We start from the raw sequence: 20,887 nt of genomic DNA, 5'->3' as shown, positions 1-20,887 counted from the left end.
CACACACACACACACACACACACACACACACACACACACACACACACACACACACACACACACACACACACACACACAAAAGCCATTAAAACTCAATAAAATGGGGCCTGGGTAACTCAGCGAGTAAAGACGCTGACTACCACCCCTGGAGTCACAAGTTCTAATCCAGAGCGTGCCAAGTGACTCCAGATAGGTCTCCTAAGCAACCAAATTGGCCCGGTTGCTAGGGAGGGTAGAGTCACATGGAGTCACCTCCTCGAGGTCACTATAATGTGGTTCCCACTCTCAGTGAGGCATGTGGTGAGTTGTGCATGGATGCCGCTGAGAATAGCGAGAAGCCTCCACACACGCTATGTCTCTGCGGTACATCACTCCAGAAACCTGAAGTGGAGCTGTAGTTATGATGTCACCTTAAAAAATCTGAAGTCTACTTAAACATGAAGTTAAATTTTTAATACTAATTAGTGTTGCACACCTTGCTTCTGGAACGTCTTTTGCAGCCCCTCCTGCTACTCCATACAGCGGCCACAGAGGCCATGACCTGCACCCCAAACTGCTGAGTCAGTGGCATCAAGAACTCGAGAACTTTCTGCCTCAAGATCTACAGATAACAAAGCCATATTACTGGTATACAAATTAAGCAATTAACAGTCAACATGACCTCAAACATTTCTAAGTAAAGTAAATAGTCTAAATTTAATTTTACTTAGTTTGATATAAGTACAATATATACCTTTGTGCCTTTAAAGTACACAGAGGTGGGTGAGGCTCTGCTGCCTTGGGCAGAGTCACAGCCCTTGACCACACCCCAGAGTAAGGCCATGCTGCTAATCATGTGTGGGAACTCCTCCAAAATGGCATTGCTTGCATTTCGCAGGTCTGGAACATCACAGCCTGCAGTTACCTACAGTGCAAAATAATAAATAAAAAATAAAAACAAAGTACAGTGTCACGTTATTGCTTTAAAGCGTCATTATTTACCAACAAATTCAGTAGTGATCCTGGCTCACTTGTCGTTCTAGGCAAGATCAGACAAGACATGAAATTTGCTAAATTGTAACTGTGTGATGGATATCTATTAGAAAGGGGGAGCATTTGGTTTGTGTTATTTTTTTATTTAAAAAAAATTCACAAATAGCGATTATGAAATGGAGTATGTCATAGAGAAGAGACATTCCCACTGACAGCTAATTTATTTATTTATTTATTTGGAATGCCCAATTCCCAATGTGCTCTAAGTCCTCATGGTGGGGTAGTGACTCGCCTAAATCCAGGTGGTGGAGGACGAATCTCAGTTGCCTCTGCATCTAAATCTGCGCATCTTATAACGTGGCTTATTGAGCGCATTATCACAGAGACATAGCGCTTGTCGAGGCTCCACGCCACTCTCCGCGGCATCCACGCAACTCACCACGCACCCCACTGAGAGAGAGAACCATATTATAGCAACCACGAGGAGGTTACTCCATGTGACTCTACCCTACCTAGCAACCAGGCCAATTTGGTTGCTTAGTAGACCTGGCTGTAGTCACGCAGCACACCCTGGAGTTGAACTTGTGACTCCAGGGGTGGTAGTCAGCTGCTTTACTCGCTGAGCTACACAGGCCCCCTTACTAACAGCGATTTTAATGACAAAACAATCTGAAGTTTTTTTTTTTTTTGAGAGTTGGCGATTTGAAGTGAAGCTACCATTGCTGAAGTACCAAGGTAGAGCAGAGTTCATCTAAATGCAAATGGGTTAGCAACCAATTCCAGCTTTTATTTATAGCGCTTTCACAATACACATAGTTTCAAAGCAGATTTACTTTAAATCGCTGTCAGTCTGAACACACCATGACAGCTGTGTGTGGGGGCAGTCCCCTGTCCCACCCTACAGAACATTGCCACCTTAGGTGAATGTCTATGTCAGGTCCCACCACTGAGCATTTTTTTAAGCTGGTGGATGTATGACTTACCTTCTTGTGGTCTAAAAGGCAGTAGTGTGTAATTATGGTCAGTCCTTCCAATAGGGTCAGAGGATATTCGGGTGCTATGTTCTCACTCTTTAAGGTACCACTACACAAAGAAAACCACATAATACACACACAATTCAAGCTTTGGAAACCAAAAAACATAAAAAAGTGTAAATGTTGATTCATCAACACAATTTTGAACACTTCTAACAAGCTCATATACACCCACACTGACACAAACAATCACACATTATTTACTTGTGTGAGGCCTTGACTCCATCGTACTCATGCTGTTTAACAAGATCATCCAGGTTCTTGCAGATTTGGGCAATAATGGGCGAAACAATGATGGCCAGAGATCGCCCTAAATACGGCAGCACTTCACACAGAAGAGTCACCCAGGCTGGATGCATGGCACAGCCATACTGTGGGTGCAAAGCCCGAGCTGCTGCTGACACAAACATTCCCTGAGCAGTGATAGGCTGACTGGCTATGTAACGCACTGCTTTGATGGACTGCTGGAACATCACAGCTGTTTGCCACTCTCGAGCCAAGGCTGAGGAAGGCGGCTCTGCGCGCTGCTGTTGGTTGGATTGATGATGCTCATCATCATGTGCCTTGGTGTGAGGTGGACATACATGGTGCTCCAATACAATAAGAACCTTGAGAAGCTTCAGTAGGGCAATCTGGAGTGGGTGTTCAGCCCAAGTCCCATCTCGACCAAAGTTGACCAGACTTTCTTCCGAGAGCTCTGCTCCATCCTCTCCTTGGTCTTCCTCGGGCAGTGTGTGTTGGTCAGGTCGCTCACCACGCTGGCAGACATACATTGAGGCAGAGAGCGTAAGAAGAACATATTGCTGCACCTTGTAGCCCCAAAGAAGGTTGCACACAGCTTCAAGACTAGCACCACCCCTTGAATCTCCAATTTGAGCCTGCTGGACCACCCTCACCAACTGGATCATCAACTCGGTCAAAACTTCCACACTTTTCACCTGTACCTCTCGATTGGCCTGGAGTTGGCGAGTGGGAACACTCACATGGGAGGGATAGTGAGAGCGTAGATAGCGCAGGCAGAGGCAGGTGAGTAGCTCTAGCAGGAGAGTTGGTGGAGAAGAAGGGGAAGGTGGTGAATGGAGAGGAGAAAGGACCTGCTGGGATGGGTCAGGAGTGACTGCACTTGGTGGAGTTGAGGTTTGCAATCGCTCATAGAAGCTGCCACCTTCCTGAACCTGACGGTGCCTCTGCAAAAGGTTCTGGATGAGGTTGAGTTGGGCAGTGGAGCTACAGTCTAGAGAAGTATTAGAGAGAGTCTCCACAAATGGCCCTGCACTTGTCCGGATTATGGTCTCTAAGATAGTGAAGGCGTAGAGAATGCGCCTGCTCTCATACTGCTGCTTATAGAGAAGAACGTGTCTGAACAGTGAGTCCACCGCCTCCTGTTTCTCCCGCTGTCGCTTCAGCATCCGAGACTTCGCCATTGCCTCCAACTGCCCATCATCTTCATCACTCGAGAGCGAATCAGAAATCTGTGTGCGATCCGAATCCACCCTCTTAATGCCATTGGCTATGCTCTCCTCCTCTATGCTGCCATCATTAGGTGGTTGCAAGTAATGGGCAGAGCTTGAGCTGGAGATTTCTGTGGAACTCGGAGCACTGCTGGTGTCTGCAGATTCTGTGTGTTCAGTTTTCTCATCTTCCTCCACTCTTTCCTCGTCCTCTCCCACAGTCTCTTCACTCTCACTCCTGGACAATGCTGGGGAATCTGAGGGCATTTCCATTTGTTCTGGATCTCGCTCCAGCTCTGCCCATAATGATTCACGGTCTACTACAGTGATGCGACTGATGAAAGTTTCCTCTGTTTCCTCACCAGCACTTTTTGTGATGGATTTGTTTCTGCAGCTAAGTGCCTTGAAATTACCTAAATCACATATACAATAGAATCAGACCAAATTTAAATAATCTTTAAAAACATAAATATATGACTCTTTGATGAACATAATTTTCATTACCCTAAAATGATCTAAAAGAAACATTTATGTTTTTAGCCATGACATTAGTGCTCTACACTTTGCATTTGGCTTAAGTGAATATTTTCATCCATCGCATAATTATAGCACAATGATTAACATAACTTTCATTACATAGTACCACACAAACAATTTAGGAGTAACACATGGCTTACAGTGCAGTCCCAGTATCAAGAACAGGTATTGATAAATCTAATACTGTGTGCCAAATGATGCACTATACACTATGCCAAGTTGAGAGTTTTAAAAGTGTAGTATTGTCCCAATTATTTATAATATTTGTTCGTTATCTCACTATGGGAAAATACCTCGTGCATGAAATCATGGAAGCAATTTATAACACCACGTCTGTCCAATGATAGACAAGTCAAAGCAGTGACTAGGATGCCCGGCCTTCCTGATATATGCCACTGTCACATGCCTTTAAGTCATTCTCATTCTCTTCTTTATGAAGCTCTCGCTGGGAGCTATCCTTCAGCAGAGTTTTTGAATTATTGCTGTTTAACTGTTTTCAAGCATGAGCCATCAAGTTATGTCGCCAAACACAGTGATATTTTCAGAAAATGTAATTGTTCAGAGAAACAGTATTTTTACCCTCTCCCAGTGGAGAAAGGACCCTCAGTCCATTAGCTGGTGGGACATTATGGAGGAGGCCTCAAAGAACCTACCTCCTCTCAATGGCTCCATCAAGGAGAGATGAGAAGAAGAGGAGGAGGAGGAGGAAATGAGCAATCGCCTTTTTGAGGATGATGAGGAGGATGCAATCTTTCCACCTCAACCATCCAGCCCGTAGAGCGGGGGCTCCCATTCCCCAACACCTTTGAATCTCAATATGAACGAGATGTGCCATAGGGTGGCAGCCAAGCTGTCTATTGACTGGCCTTCTCAATAGATGGCACGGAAGAGGGCACGGAAAGGGATTTGTGTGAAGGGAAGAGGCTATAATTGCCTTGATTCTGATTCACAGTCTCCACAGTTTTTAATCATATTACTGTGTAATTTAACCATTTATTTGACAAAAAACTTCAGATAAATAAACATTACAATGTCACTCTTTAAACCAGATCATGTAAAAATATTATCCATTCTGTTTATGTGAATATCTTGCCAAAAACCGAGTCGTTCACTGCAATCTACCATTCCATCCAATGGGGAGTTCAGCAGAGCTTGTCAGAGCGAACAACCCTAACCAAGAGGTGCGGAGCTTTGACCCTTCGCTAAGCCCCACCTTAAAAATGCTCCTATCTCAGCAACTGTTGCCCTGCCGCCATTACTCTGACACACATTTGTAATTTTCCAATGAGAGCCTATGGGAGTAATGGATGTTTGAGTACTTTTAAATAAATCTGGAAAAGAGCAGACCCACATTTCATACATAAATCTGGAGAAGAACAGACCCACATTTCATAAAGTTTACTAAAAGCAATATATCCAAGTAAAAATTCAGAAAAACCGTTTTAATATTGGGCTATTAAGTCTTTTTATGTGTGATTTAAACACACATGTAAGCTTCTGTAGTCTCTTGTGGTCCATGCAGTGTTGTTAACTTGAACTGTTCCTTGATTAATTAACTGTAACTTTTTAAATAGTCAAGGGTAAAAAATGTTTTATTGCTAAAGCAGACAGCAACTCTAAACAGAAAAACAACACATATTTATAATTTATTTTCTATTTTAAAGCATTGATGTGCTGCTTAAAATATATATATATTTTTTTTTCTCACAATAAAATATTAAGATATTTTGGGCAGCTAAATGTTTTGTTTGTAATTGAATTATAGATTAGGTAACCAGATGTCCCGGTTTACTCATGACAGTCCCGGTTTTAAGAGGTGCATCCCAACAATTCACAACAATTTTTAGGCCTAAATATCCTGGTTTATGCTGGTAGGCTCAAAGATTTTTTTCTTAAATGAAATCTCCTCATTGTCCTTCTCGCTATTGTCTCTGGGATTGTTTGCAGAGATGAGAAGCAATTTTGTATCGTCACACGTTGATTTGACAATACTTTAAATCTAGTCTTCAGCAAATCAGCTGAAATGTATCTGGTTACCATGGCAATGACATCATGCGCTTGGCACTCGCTTATGTCATCCTGTCAGTCAGTGCAAATGCCCAAATAAAAAATGAGTTTTCAACAACAATGTAAACGAATATGTGAAAATGTGAAAATGTAAGCGAGGTGTTTTCTGTCACTGTGAATGTTAATTCCCTCAAATTTAGACAGCTACACTGCACTTTTTACATAGTACAAGCACTTAAATGTTGAAATGTGGGTTTGTATTTTGAATTTTAGGTTCCAATGTTATGAATTTTGTGTACCTGACAAGTCTGCTCATAATTACACATGCAATATCAAATCATATGGATAGAATAAGCTACTTGGAATTTCTACATTAAAAAAACTAAAATGTGGTTAAATCGTAAAAAATATAATGTAAAATAAAATATATACACATTATATATATATACACTGAAGTGCAGATGTTTGCATACCCCTTTGTTTTAGGCCTATACATTTTCACACCCCTTTCAGAATGTATGCAAACAAGAGATAAAAGATCATATATTTTATGTAGTACTGCCCTTCAAAAGCTGCATTACACAAAATGTACTTTCATTTACAAAAATCATCCCGTTCAAAAGTTTGCATCCCATTGGTTCTTGTGTTACCTTCTTGAGCGTCAATGAATGTTTCCACCTTTTGTAATAGTTGAGTACAAGTCCATCAATTGTCCTAAATGTCATAAGCAGGATGTGTCATGAATATAGCCGCTGTTGGGAAGGACTCAAATGTGTAGAAGATGCTGGGATACCAAAGAATTTACAGTAGTTGGGTGATTTTTCTTAAAAAAAAAAAAAACTAACTCCGCCCCTTCCGCTACATATGGCAAGTCAGGAGCGCTGAGTGCAGTGTCCAACATTCCACATTCCGTTTTGATGGTTGAAGAAGTATATCATCCGGGTACTCATAGTAGACTTCTTTTTGTTTCCTTTTTAGTGTAAACATACTACAGGCACTACTGACATTACAAGATGATGTGGAACAGTGCAGAAGTGTTTGGTTTGGGACTGACTTTCAGAAATGAACTCATGCTTCTTCTATTAGTCTTTTAAACACCATTTATGCAGATTACTTCATGAATTATTTCAAATATAAAAGTACATCCATCCATTCATCCATCTTCAAACGCTTATCTGAAGTCAGGTTGCGGGGGTAGCAGCTCCAGCAGGGGGCCCCAAACTTCCCTATCCCGAGCCACATTAACTAGCTCTGACTCGGGAGGCGTTCCCAGGCCAGTGTGGAGATGTTATCTCTCCACCTAGTCCTGGGTCTTCCCCGAGGCCTCTTCCCAGCTGGACATGCCTGAAACACCTCCCTAGGGAGGCGCCCAGGTGGCATTCTTACCAGATGCCCAAACCAACTCAACTGACTCCTTTCGATGCAAAAAAGGCTCTACTCCGAGCTCCTCATGGATAACTGAGCTCCTCAACCTATCTCTAAGGGAGAAGCCCGCCACCATTCTGAGGAAGCCCATTTCGGTCGCTTGTACTCGCGACCTAGTTCTTTCAGTCATGACACAGCCTTCATGACCATAGATGAGGGTAGGAATAAAAATTGACCGGTAGATCGAGAGCTTTGCCTTCCGGCTCAGAACAAGACCCTGAGGTACTTGAACTCCTTCACTTGGGGCAATACCTACTTCCCTACCCGGAGTACGCACTCCATATAAAAGTACAATCCAATTTAATTGTTTACTTTTACTTGTTGTTTACGGTGTTATTATAATTGTATTAAAACCTTAAAATGGATTTGAATGTTTATTACTACATTCTGCTTAATTAAATACTGCTGGAAAATGAATTAACAATCCCACTCTCTCTGTGTGTATGTGAGAGAGTTGATCTGTTGTGTGTTTGCATTTGTTTTTGATTCCATACCAACAGTAAGATTATGTTTGATGCTCTGCATAGGTGATCTCTGTGTTCTTGGGTCCAACAGTAAGAGCAGAACTGGTTCCAGAATACGGACCACATCACTGAGAGAGAGAGCCCGCACCAACCAGTTCTGTGCTGCGGCACTGACACTACCATCCTGATTGTTCAAACTATCTAGTACCACAAACAAAGATCTGAGAAAACAGAGATTAAGAGAACCTTTAGTGGATATAGAACAAAGCTTTGAGAAAAAGTGGCAGAAATATTAGGCAAGTGACCTGTCAAAGGAACGGTTAAGAGAGGTGCTGCGATTTGTCTGGATCTCTCGTGTCAGATGCCACAAAACTGAGAACCTGTGGAGCGCCTCCAAACACACAACCTAATACAAACACACACACACACACACACACACACACACACACACACACACACACGCACTGTTAAATAAATCTTTATGTTGATAGTGTGTTATTGTATTATAGGAATAGTTCACCTAATATGAAGAGACAGAATTATATGTTATTGTTCACTGATAATCTTCACCTCTGCTGCAGCTTTTAAATCAAATAGTTGTCAAACCTCATTGGTTCTTGAGTATCTGGTAACCAAGCATTATGACATCAAACCCATACCATAAGTGCAATATTTTGTTTGAGAGCAGCAGCAGAGGTGAAGATTATTAGAAAATATATGTAAATTTCAACCTATCGTATGTATTCAGAAGACTTGGAATATAGCACACAAGACGTATGGACTACTTTGATGGTGTTTCTGAGGTTTTTCCATCTAGGAGCTTGACCTCCCATGATCATCATATGGAAAAGATCTACATGAAGCTTCTTTAAAAATGCTTTCTTTGTGTTCCAAGGAAAAAATAGCCATATAAAAGGATGGAATGGCAGTAGGGTGAATACCGTAAATGTTGACAGAACTACCATTTTTGAGTTAACTATACTTTGAAACAAGTAAAATGCTGTACCTTGTCCTCATTGAATAAACCCAGGCAGATGATGTCCTCACAGATGGATGCCGATGGAGCCAAGCAGTGTAGTCGATAGAAGAGCTCCACGCAAGATACGTGATGCTCTCTGTGCTCTGTATCTAACTGAGCCCATAGAACCTGAGATAAACGCTGTAAAAGAGAAATAATAATATGTTTATTCCACAGAAGGAACGAGAAAAGTGAGAGCAGCAACAAGCTAAACGTAATGCGCATTACCAGGTAAAAGTCTGTGGAATCCTCAACAGTTTTGAGAACGGCTGGGTAGATGGGAGGTAGGGTGACCATTTGCAGTGGTCCGCTGAGTGGGTTGGCATCAGAGTTCTTATAACGTTGGTTCTTATCCTGAATGATGAGGGCTAAAGACTGAGAATGACTGATTAGCTCCAGCAGAGAGGAAATTGCAACATGTTGCACCTACAGATACAGAAAATTATCAGATTTGGTGGTTTCATCAAGTAGGGCAATGCAACACTTAAAGGAGAAGTGTACCATTTTTTAAGTTTAATATGTTCTCCTATCCCAGCTTAATGTGCAAAGACAACTCTAAGTAAGCCATTTGTAAGTTTACTCTCCTGTAGAGTACAAACACTTTGTCGCTATCAAGACACTCCTCTGCTTGTTTGAGCAGTCTGACATGTCTTCTGGCTCAACTCTTCAGGAGTGACTTTGCGCCGGGACTACTTGCTACAAGATGTTTGGTATAAGGAGTAATGGTGTTACTTTAATTTTGTTTTTAGAGGAAATTAAGGGTGAAAATAGAAAGTGTTTGCAGGAAAATGACAGATATTGAGGTAAAAATCTTGGTCATAGTTTTACAAAATATTTACATTTGTCGTGGATCACATCCAGCAGTTCCTCCTGTACAACTTGCTGCATATGTGCATCATTTGTTTTTCTAATCTCTAAAATCTAAATCGCCATTAAAATAATGATGACTGTGATGTTAAATTTCAATGTAGTGTAATGTCTGTTAACATCATCATCTTTTATGCTTGTAGGGGCAAAACCATCTTGTTTCATATTTTTCAGACCTATTTATTAGCTGGCCAATGACAAGCAGCCCATATTACAGTCTCTGGGGTCTATTTTTGTGAGCGAACTAAGAGCAGCACTAGGCGCAATGACCATGTGCTACATCTCATCCAATTTTCGTGAGAGCGCTAATTCTAAGCACAAGTTTCATGCCAGTGCAAAGTGCAAGTGGGTGTGCTTGGGAATATTTGCGCTATCTTTGGGTGTACTGTATGTTAATGGAGTGGCGGAAAGCGCAATTTGCTATTTTCCTGAGAAAAAGGTAAATGAACTAAGATGTTTGAGAAGCACCCCTATTCTCATTGCAGTCTAAAATCAGTTCCTGCATTTGCAGTTTGGAGAATGAACCAGCAGGGGGTAATGAAGTTTGTCCAAACTCTGAAAATATAGTGGAACATCAAATGATGTCTATCACAATCACTGTTGTAGCCGTTTTATTAAACAAAAATGTATGAGATTTCTTTTAAGCTTTCAAGAGGTTATATTTATTTTTTAATTATTATTTTAATTTTAATTTACAATTGCATTTATTATCTTATTTATATAAAAAAATTTCCACCTGTTGCCACTGAGTGACTTTTAAAAATTTTCAAAAAAGGCTGGAGGACGAAGTTGAATAGGGTAAAATTTTTGGATTCGATTTTTTTTGACCACTGCATTATTTTTATTATTTTCGTTGATCAATATCATTATTAACACTTACATTCTCTTTATTTTAATGGAGCCTATATCCAAATCTTGACGAGATCCACATTTTCCATGCATATAAAAGCGACATGTCAATGTCATGGAAATATGTCTCACATTCAACAAGGACATAGTTAATGGACAAAAAATGTAAGTGAACATTTCTATTCTTCAAATTTATTGTATACAGATTAATTTACACTACCAATTTATTATGAATGTGCTGTTTTTGTTTATATTGCTGGTGCATGATAGTGAATGGACTATATAATTATATAGCTTTGTGAGTGCAATTTCGCCAAACCCACTTGCAAAATACCAAAACATCATGGCCATGCCCATTGACATTGTGCTTATGATTTATCCCATAGCACTGTGCTTAGTGCTAGTGTTCTTAAAATATGATCAATTGGGTGTTAGGTTGGTTGGGATTCTGAAACAAACAGAGCAGTGTTCTGAAAGCACCACAGAGCTTAATGTAGTGTAAACACTAAAAAGTGTTTACACTTTTTTGGGGAATCAATCTTCAAATGGGTACTAATACTTGCATAGCTAGGGTAGCAAAAAGTAACATAGAAGAATTTACACACAGGATCTTTAAACCCATTTCCATTTTAGAGTACTCGTAGTGTCATACCTGGTAGTCTTTCGTCAGACAACATAGAGTCATCAAAGACCTCAGCCACTCAGGAAGGGTCTCAGTTCCTGAGGAAAGAAAAAATATTAGAAAATATACATATTACATATATATGCACTTGCTACATGAGAAAAAGATTGTGTTATAGAGTGTTATTCCTTACTGTACCTGTCTTGTTGAACTTAGACATGTGCAATTCTTGGCTCTCATCCTCAGTGACATAGACAGGGAAAGTTGTACATTCCATGAGAAGTTGACAAACAACAGTAAAGGCCTGGCGGCACGACTCCGATATCTCCCCTTTACCCTTCGACTGGAAGCTTCCCATCCACTCCAACTCTGCTGGTTTGTGGTCTTTGCGAACAGAAAACCCATGAAGTGCATGCGTCCGCAGCTTACTAGGGTTGAAAAACTCGGCAAGCCTCTCTTTGATAAGACCCAAATCTCGAGTGCCTTTCTGTTTGAGTGTAGAACGCTTACTGGCCCGAGGAGAACCATTCTGATCTAGCTGATCTGTCTCTTCCTGTTTTTTCTTTTTGTCTGGATCCACTCTATCCAACAAGTGCCTGAGAGATACAGGTAGAGAATATAAAATGCCTACTGTGCACAGTATACTTATATACTGCATGCTACAAAAATAGTACAAGGACTATGGTAGCAGGATATTCCAAATACACACAGAGTGTGAAAATTAGCAAATCACCTTGTGATCAGAGATTCCAGTATGTCCTGTACACATTTGGACATGTTTTCTACAGTCCCTCCTCTTCTCCAAACACGCTCTGCTTCAGAATTCACAGCAGAAGCAGCCTCTGATCCACCTTGTAGAAGGTGCTGTTCAGATGGAGAGGCGCTCAGCCCTAATCCACTGTCTTCAGACAGCAAAGGAGAGTACAGAGAATCACCTGGCTCCGCCTCCTGTGTATCTGGTCCATTTAGATTGACCTCACCAGAGCTGTTGTCATGGTTACCATTCACCTGGTCACTCTCCTTCACTTTATTGTTCCCTGTTACCTGAAATCAGAAACAGAGCCCTTTAAAACCTTTTTAAATCCTCTCCCAAACCATTATAGTGTATGAAAGCAATGCTTAAAGTAATGTAGGATAAATCTAAAAATGAGGGAATATATGCAATCTATGCAGCGAATACTGCATATGGATAACAATAAAATATAATTCATAGCATTAGGATATAAAGTATAATTTGTCTGATTATAAAAGACCTGATTATACTTTGAATGCAGTAGATGTACTGTAATATAAACTGATCCTTCATACCTGTGTTTGTCCTATATCTAGTGTCTGTGATTCGGCCTCCATGTCCATATAAGCAACTGGCATATGGATCTTACTGAGCATTTTAAAACATGCTCTCATGCCCTGCGTAAGCTCCTGTAGGCTAAGGAATGTCATGTAACTACGCAGCGACTGCAGCATGCTGCCCAGCATCAGTGGCAGGTATTGCGTTTGAATCTCTGCATAAAGCTCCTAATAAGAAAGGCAAGATGAGGAATCAAACTAAAGTTCAAATTATTCAATTTATTAATGAATCACATTCAAATACACTAAAATATTCAGATTAATCAGAATGGTAAAGCATACTAATGCATAATAACCTGGTTGCTATAACCCAGATTAATCTAATATTCCAGTTTCTGAATAAAACTGTAGAACATCTGCCATATAATAGTGTTAAAACAGAATTCTTGGTCATGTAAGCACCATATTTGGAATGTCAACTTTAATGAATACAGGAATATTACAAAAGCTGTGCACTCAATGGAGCATGTAAACCTCTATTTTTAATCTGAAAATTACGTGCATGTAACACTGGCAATCATCATGAAGTGCACAGCAAAAAAGATGAATCACAAAAGGAGATCATACCAGAGGAATAACGTCCAGCAGGAAGATAATGAGCATGGAGAGTTCTGTCACTGATGGAGGGCTACTCCACTCTTTAGATTGACCCTTCTCTGCTGGATCACTTAAAGAACTGTGAGACAACCATAACATTATCATCACATCATGCTTTATATAATCATGTAATGCTGCTTATGTGCTTGTTGGTTTTTACCTGAGACAGTTTTGGAAGTGCCTCGTCATGTAGTCCCAGAGATAATTGCTACTCATAGCACTCACAAGCATATTGACGGTCTTAATAATCTCTGAAGAGTTTTTATTCTCCTTGATTTTACTGCACAGCAGAGACAACATGTTTTTATGTAATAATCCATTATGTTCTACCTCTCATTTTGCAGATGATTTTAATCCAAAGTTGCTTACAGTGCATTCAAGGTAGACATTTTATCAATATGTTGTGTCTAAAACTTTTCACCACACCTGCTAAATTTCTGTGGATACATTTCTTACCAGCCGTGAAACTTTGTTTTGCACACACACACACACACACACACACACACACACACACACACACACACACACACACACACACATGTTGTGTTTCCATGTTTTATGGGGACTTTCCATAGACATAATGGTTTTTATACTGTACAAACTTTATATTCTATCCCCTAAACCTAACCCTACCCCTAAACCTAACCCTCACAGAAAACTTTCTGCATTTTTACATTTTCAAAAAACATAATTTAGTATGATTTATAAGCTGTTTTCCTCATGGGGACCGACAAAATGTCCCCACAAGGTCAAAAATTTCGGGTTTTACTATCATTATGGGGACATTTGGTCCCCACAAAGTGATAAATACACGCTCACACACACACACACACACACACACACACACACACTCACACACACTCACACACACTCACACACACTCACACACACTCACACACACTCACACACACACACACACATCAGCCTCAACATTAAAACCACCTGCCTAACATTGTGTAGGTTCAAACTAGTCTGGGCATTCTCTTTTCAGAGCAGAAGAAAGCATGTTTTCTTCCAGTATAACCTTGTATGTGGCTTAATTCATGCGTCCTTCACAAATATGAATCTGCCCGATTCCAGCCTTGATGAAGCACCCCCAGATCATCACCGATCTAGTAAATGCTACCTTTTTGTAAAGAGTTACCAGCCAACTGCCTAATAACTCGGTTTTCACTTTTTTATTTTCATTTATTTCTCAATAATTCTGTTTACTTTGCTCATCAAAATCAACTTTTACACACATTTATTAATCACACAATATATTGTGTTATCAGTTATGACATAGGAGTTCTAAAACAACCGAATAAAGCACGTTTTTCGATGGGTATTCTATGTATTCTCCGTTCTTTAAAGCCACAATGACAGCATGGTGTACAGCGCGAAACAAACTAATACCTGCCTTTCATTTGTATTCATTTGCTCTCATAGTTTCAGTTTCTGAAATAACTTTCAGGCATGATTAATCACATTGCAGGTGCAATATCATTCATTTGCACCGATGTCGCCCTTTATTGTGTGCATTTGGAAGCATGCCTCTAAACTTCATTTTAATTTAGGGGAAACATAAAAATTGCCAAGACGTGCTATATTGCACATCTGAAATATGCAATCCTTAGAACTACATTAGTAGATCAGCTCTGACATTTTTTGCACATGATATCAAATTAGCAAATTATTTATACACATACTTCTTCAGTAAATGAGGGCTAAAGCATATTATTGTGTGAATGCCCCTAATATCAACAAATGGAATTGCAAGAATAATAAATGTTGTCATTAATACCGGTCGCCATTAGTTGGAAACAAATGGTCCTGTCCCAAAATCATGCAATTGGTTGAGCCAATGTTGCAATGTTATATAACCAATTTTATAGTAGCACCACAGTGCCACAGTTTTTACACTTTTTACTTACAGTTGTCTCTGCATATAAGTTGAATAGGGATAAGAGAAACTACATAAAAAATTACACACTTAAGATTTATACATACAAGCATTGATTCCTTCTCTCTAACCTGTTGAGTTGGCTGCCACTGAGGCTGCTATTGAGCATGTCCTCTCCCAGCATTACTTTACAGTAGCTGTAAAAAGCTCTGACCACCTCCAACAACACATCAGACAACACCAATGGCCCTGCGTGTAGAGAAGACATAAATAATGATGTAAAACATCCCAAAAACTGTCAAACATATTTCAATTACAGTTGCTGTCTCCATCTTTGATTTTACCTATCTCAGATTTGTCCAGTAAGCTAATGATGATGCGAAATGGTCTGAGATACTCTATTACATTGCCTGGGTTGGCCTCTATATCTTTCTGCTTCAGAACATTCACCAGTGCCTATGAAGACGATATAAAATGAGAGTTAATGTTGATCATGCATGTACAATATGCATTTGCTAACATATAGTTTGCTGTATATAAGCCTAAAGTAATGTGTTATTGAAAATCAAAGGCAATCTGTTCTAATAAGACATGGTTATCAATTCAAATCAAATAAGCGGTTATATTGAAGTGTGTGTTATCTTCAATACCTGCACCAGTAATTCCCTGGAGTGTGTGTTGAAAAAGAACGCTGTATATTCTTCAACAGTGTTATAGTGACATGAGTCTGCAGTCACCATTCCTCCTTTGATGTCCAAGCCTAACAATATACAAATATAGAAAAAATAAGAAGCTACACATCCATGACAAAAGATTACAAAAAACTCACCCAAAAATTTATATGTTGCATTTGTTTTCTTTCATCATTTCACTCAATGGAAAAGAGAAGCATGGACATTCTGCTAAATGTATACAGTACAAAGGGTGAGTAGATGAAGAAAGCATTTTCATTTTTGGTCGAACTATTCCTTTAATATTGGAGTCTTATCTACTCTATTTCGCAGAAGTGAGAATTTTGTGAAAACTACAGTACCGAGCATCCAAGCATAGAGGCGTCGATTTAGTGACATATCTCTCCTGAGCAGGGTGAGTGAAGCAGCAGACATCACACTGATCATCTCATCTTGCTTTAGAGGAATGGCACTTTCCACAGGATCCTACAGAAATTATTAGAACAAAAAGTTATTCAGATTTAAGAATGATTGTTGGTTACTTTAATCTCGTTGGGAGTGAGGACTGGAAGGAAGAAAAAGAGGCATAGACAAACCAGGCAGGATGTGAAGGGGAAGAAGTAGAGAACGATTTCCAGCATGTTTCTCTGGACCAGAACATTAGAGTCTTGGAGAGCGAGACATATGGCCTTGATCTGCAGTAAGAGTGAGATGTTCATTTTAGCTTATTCAGTAGTTATTTATTGAATTACTGTATAGTTATTTATTATTATATATAGATAGTATAATTCTTTCAAGACAACAGGTTTTGTTCAGAGTAGACACCATTTGTAATTTGACACAAAGGAAAATGGGGCTGTGAGGGATAAAATTCTAGTCAGTAAAATGTGTCATACTGTCCAAAAGGTGCACTTATAATTTTTGGGATTATTTTTGGTCACAGCCTTCATGTCAAATTCAATATAGCACCTACTCAGACTGAAGTCTATATGTATATATCATTTTCGTTTCATTATTTTATATGTCAGACATATACACTCACCACTAGTTTATGGTCTGTCCCAAGCATATACTTCTGTTCTCGGCCTGTGATCGAGTGGTTAAAGTGTGTGACGATGAAGAGGGAGGCAGGGAGTCGTACCAGAGGACATATAAGCACTGAACCCCACAGTGCCCCATAAAACACAGACTGACCCACCAACACTGACAACTTCATAAGCAACGCATCCGTCCTGATACAGGAAGAATGAGAAGAGGTGATAAGCAATAATAAGTGCTTCAGTGATAACTGGGTATTTTCAAAGAACAATTTCAAACCAGTTAATTCTAAAAATGATTTGTGAAAACTCAAATATTTTGCATACATGGGAGGTATGTAACTTCCTAATATTAGATCCAAACATAAGTCAGTCTATAATATAGTCTATATAATTTAAATCACCCTCGTGTCACTCCAAACATGTATGCATTTCTTTCTTCTCTGGAACACAAAAGAAGATATTTTGAATATTGTCTCACATGTTTGTCCAAAAAATAAAAAGTTAATGGGGTCCAGTGTTGTTTTGGATGGACAAAAACAGTTGAAACGTTCTTCAAAATATATTATTTTGTGCTCTGCAGAAGAGAGAAAGTTATACAGGGTGACATGAGTGACGGTGATTAAATAATGACAGAATTAAAATGGGTGAACTATTCCTTTAAGTTCGACACTTTTGTGCTGTTATTGTACCTGTCATAGACCTCAGCGCCCTCCTCAAGTCCAGGCAGTAGGCCCATGATAAAAGCTTGCAGGCTGGGTAACAGCGCTCTCTGAAGAGGCAAGAAGTACCGCTCGTACAATGCCAAAAGAATTGGCTTCACTGACATCGCTGCATGACCCAACAATGGGAACAGCCCTGAGCTGAAGCACAAATGACCGTACAACAAATATTAACATTCTCAGAACCACCATAATGACATTCAAGGTGAATCTCACAAAACCTGTCAAGAAAATGTCTAGTTCATATTTCACCCCCACATAAAAAGGAAATTACAGAGGGTTTCACAATGAAAATCTGGGATTCAACATTAAAATTGAACCTTGGAAATCAACCACATTTTGGAATTTTGAAAAACTTTCTGACTTACAATGTATAAAGAGCATACAAGATTCTGCACTATTTTAGGTCACTAATCAAATAAGCAAAATTTGAGATATTGATTATGTTAAAGAGTTAGTTCACACAAAAATGAAAATTCTCTCATCATTCACTCACCCTCGTATCATGCTAGATGTGTCTTTCTTTCAGCTTCAGAACACATATTGAGATTTTTAGAAGAATATTTCAGCTCTGTAGGTCCTCACAATGCAAGTGAATGGGTACTAACATTTTGAAGCTCCAAAAAGCACATAAAGGCAGCATAAAATAATCCATAAAACTCCAGTGATTAAATCCATATCTTCTGAACTGGTATGATAGGTGTGGGCAAGAAACAGATATTATTAAAATACAGACAATATTTAAGTCCTTTTTACTATAAAGTGTCCTTCCTGCCTAGTAGGTGGCGATATGTATGACAAATGTGAATCGGCAAAAAACAAAAAGGAGAAGAATGTGAATGTGGAGATTGATAGTAAAAAAAGGACTTAAACATTGATCTTTTTCTCACCCACACTTATCATATAACTTCTAAAGATATGGATTTAACCACTGGAGTCTGCTGGATCACTGTTATTCTGCTTTTATTTGCTTTTTGGAGCTTCAAATATTTGCTACTCAATCACTTGCGGTGTGAGGAACAAAGAAAGTCATACACATCTTGGATGGCATGAGGTTAAGTAAATCATGAGAGAATTTTCCTTTTTTAATTAAACTATTTATTTAACTCCTTTGTATGAAAGGTCCGATTTCCGTTGAAGAATTTAATGGTCTTTGAACCATTCTAAAATTATGCTGGGCTAACATGTATCACCAGGATTTGCATAAACTTGTGCAATCCATGCCAGCTTGAGTGCATGTTAATATTAAAGAAAATGGGAAGTATACCAAACACAAAAAATTCTGAAATTCTGAAAATTCTAAAAATTCTAAATTTTTTAATCGTAATTAATTAAACAATAATTTGTCACTCAAATAGTTTTTCTTATAATACAATTTTAAAAGAAATACAATAGTAAATAAGAAAAAATTCAATTTTTGTAAAAGCCTATTGCCTATTATTTTAATGACAATTAAGTAAAATTTTCCTCCCAATGCTTAACTGTCAAGTAAATTAAAATGTCAATGCTTAAAAAAAATAAAAAAGAGGCTTCATTTTCTTTATGCAAAATATAATTTATTTATTTTGATTTTGGAGTAAAACATGACCCAAATTTTTTTTTGGTAGATCAACCCAGTGCAAAAAATAGTTGTCTTATATTTTGTTGGTACTGCTGATAGAAACTGTCTTTGATGCATCAGGTTATGACAATCACCTGTAAATGAAGAGATCCTTTGCTAGCCATTTTGTGCCGATGATTTTAAAAATGACCTCATATGTCTCCAGTGCTTTGAGGTGGACACCGCTGGGCAGAGCAGGGTGCAAACACTGAGCCAGACGCTTCCCAATGATCAACCGTCGTGGTAACATTGAGTACTTCAGATTACTCTGGAGAGCCTAAGAGACACAAATCAATAAAATCACATTATTGTCATTCAACCATATACACAAGTACTACAGCAGGTGAAGTCTTGGGTGCAGTTCCGAGCAAAATACCATTCATGACAGTGATAAATATAAATGATAAAGATAGTGTGAAATATATATATATATAACATCACAATGGCTGTTAAATTTTTTAAAGTAATTTTCACTTTGTCATGATTCATTTTGCACAAACAATACTGACTGTTGGTGCCCCTACAACAGCTACATTAACATCTACCGGTATTTGGTAGCAAGTTAAAATAACTGCACAGACTATTTAATAATCTAACTTGCTGGCTACTGAAATGTTGTTTAATAACATGGTTGAATGTTCTTGATGTAACAAACAAACAAACTATCAATATTAGGAGGAGCCAATTGTTGCAACAGAGACAGAGGCTTTAGTTTATTATGGACAGCACTTGAGACATGTTTTGCAAGATACGCTGTCAATTGTCACTGGGTACACAAAGTGGATAAACTTCAAATGTGGTAAAAACGGGCCTCTTGCCAAAGCCCAAATGGCTATCACTCAAGTACACACAATAATTTAGTGTTATTGTTAGATGCATTACATCCGGAAAGTCCCACTGAGCAAACAATTCAATCGCATGCTATGTGAAGAGATATAGAGAGAAAGACAGAAATTTTAATAAGACAACAGAGCTCACACATCAGCTTAAATGTGAACACATGTTCAGAAAAAAAAGCAATAAAGGAAGGGCTCTCTTGGGCAGTGTAAACAAGTTCTGTACAAACCTATTCAAATCAGTTGCACTTTGAACATTAACTGTGATGTGTTTGAGGTCAAGCATTAATGTTGCCTTCACTCCTCCATAAAAACAAACACTTTACAGATGATTCAATAAAAGCAGTGTACACCTCATATTTTTGCGTTTTGCAATGAATAGACCAACAGAGTGGAGATATTCTTCTAAAAATCTTTGTGTTTTGCAGAAGAAAGTCATACATACAGTATATATGGGATGGAATGAGGGTGAGTAAATGATGAGAGAATTTTCATTTTTAGGTGAATTAACCCTTTAAAGGTGAACTGCTTTCTGTGACGCTATCAAAACATTGCTCTGTTTGTTTGACTATCCTGACCATTGGCAGATTTGTGGTGGGACTATCTGTTTGTCTGATCGATGGTGTAAAAATTACACACTTTCTGGTTATTTTAAGAGGATTTATGTAGTTTGCATTGATTCTGCTTTTTAAAAACAAATAAAAAAACAACAACAATAACCTGCATTGCTAAGTGTTTTGATAAGCATTCTCCAGGTTTTGAAGTACCTTGTTGAGTTTTCCGAGTGAGGAGATGAGATCAGCCCATTCACTGGATGATTCAAAGTTTCGCAGTGCCTTTTCAATGGCAGCTCCATAACTACGGTAACGGTAGTCATTTTTCAGCTCAGCTTCCTCAGGATCCATCAGTCTGACGTCAGTCATGTCCCGGCATGCTCAGCATCTGT

The 20,887-nt window shown here is 38.9% G+C and overlaps 1 protein-coding gene across 1 annotated transcript in view; it reads right to left on the bottom strand.

Annotated features, from left to right (window-relative positions):
• LOC127658647 (protein dopey-2-like) overlaps positions 1 to 20,887 on the bottom strand; it is a 36,085-nt gene that overhangs the window by 11,497 nt on the left and 3,701 nt on the right. The window contains exons 2-24 of the mRNA XM_052148030.1: positions 20,709 to 20,883; positions 19,201 to 19,382; positions 17,476 to 17,646; positions 16,789 to 16,978; positions 16,343 to 16,441; positions 16,109 to 16,232; positions 15,726 to 15,835; positions 15,420 to 15,531; positions 15,207 to 15,324; positions 13,354 to 13,473; positions 13,164 to 13,272; positions 12,555 to 12,764; positions 11,980 to 12,290; positions 11,445 to 11,842; positions 11,277 to 11,344; positions 9,137 to 9,334; positions 8,897 to 9,049; positions 8,196 to 8,296; positions 7,921 to 8,111; positions 2,211 to 3,870; positions 1,956 to 2,055; positions 734 to 904; positions 476 to 601 (exon numbers count right to left, since the gene is read on the bottom strand). Of these exons, the coding sequence (XP_052003990.1) occupies positions 476 to 601; positions 734 to 904; positions 1,956 to 2,055; positions 2,211 to 3,870; positions 7,921 to 8,111; positions 8,196 to 8,296; positions 8,897 to 9,049; positions 9,137 to 9,334; positions 11,277 to 11,344; positions 11,445 to 11,842; positions 11,980 to 12,290; positions 12,555 to 12,764; positions 13,164 to 13,272; positions 13,354 to 13,473; positions 15,207 to 15,324; positions 15,420 to 15,531; positions 15,726 to 15,835; positions 16,109 to 16,232; positions 16,343 to 16,441; positions 16,789 to 16,978; positions 17,476 to 17,646; positions 19,201 to 19,382; positions 20,709 to 20,864 (5,178 nt within the window). The 5' untranslated portion in view covers positions 20,865 to 20,883. The remainder of the gene's footprint in view (positions 1 to 475; positions 602 to 733; positions 905 to 1,955; positions 2,056 to 2,210; positions 3,871 to 7,920; positions 8,112 to 8,195; positions 8,297 to 8,896; positions 9,050 to 9,136; positions 9,335 to 11,276; positions 11,345 to 11,444; positions 11,843 to 11,979; positions 12,291 to 12,554; positions 12,765 to 13,163; positions 13,273 to 13,353; positions 13,474 to 15,206; positions 15,325 to 15,419; positions 15,532 to 15,725; positions 15,836 to 16,108; positions 16,233 to 16,342; positions 16,442 to 16,788; positions 16,979 to 17,475; positions 17,647 to 19,200; positions 19,383 to 20,708; positions 20,884 to 20,887) is intronic.

The sequence above is a fragment of the Xyrauchen texanus genome, chromosome 18 (assembly GCF_025860055.1).
Source record: "Xyrauchen texanus isolate HMW12.3.18 chromosome 18, RBS_HiC_50CHRs, whole genome shotgun sequence".
Lineage (NCBI taxonomy): Eukaryota > Metazoa > Chordata > Actinopteri > Cypriniformes > Catostomidae > Xyrauchen > Xyrauchen texanus.
This window is presented reverse-complemented; position numbering and strand designations above follow the sequence as displayed.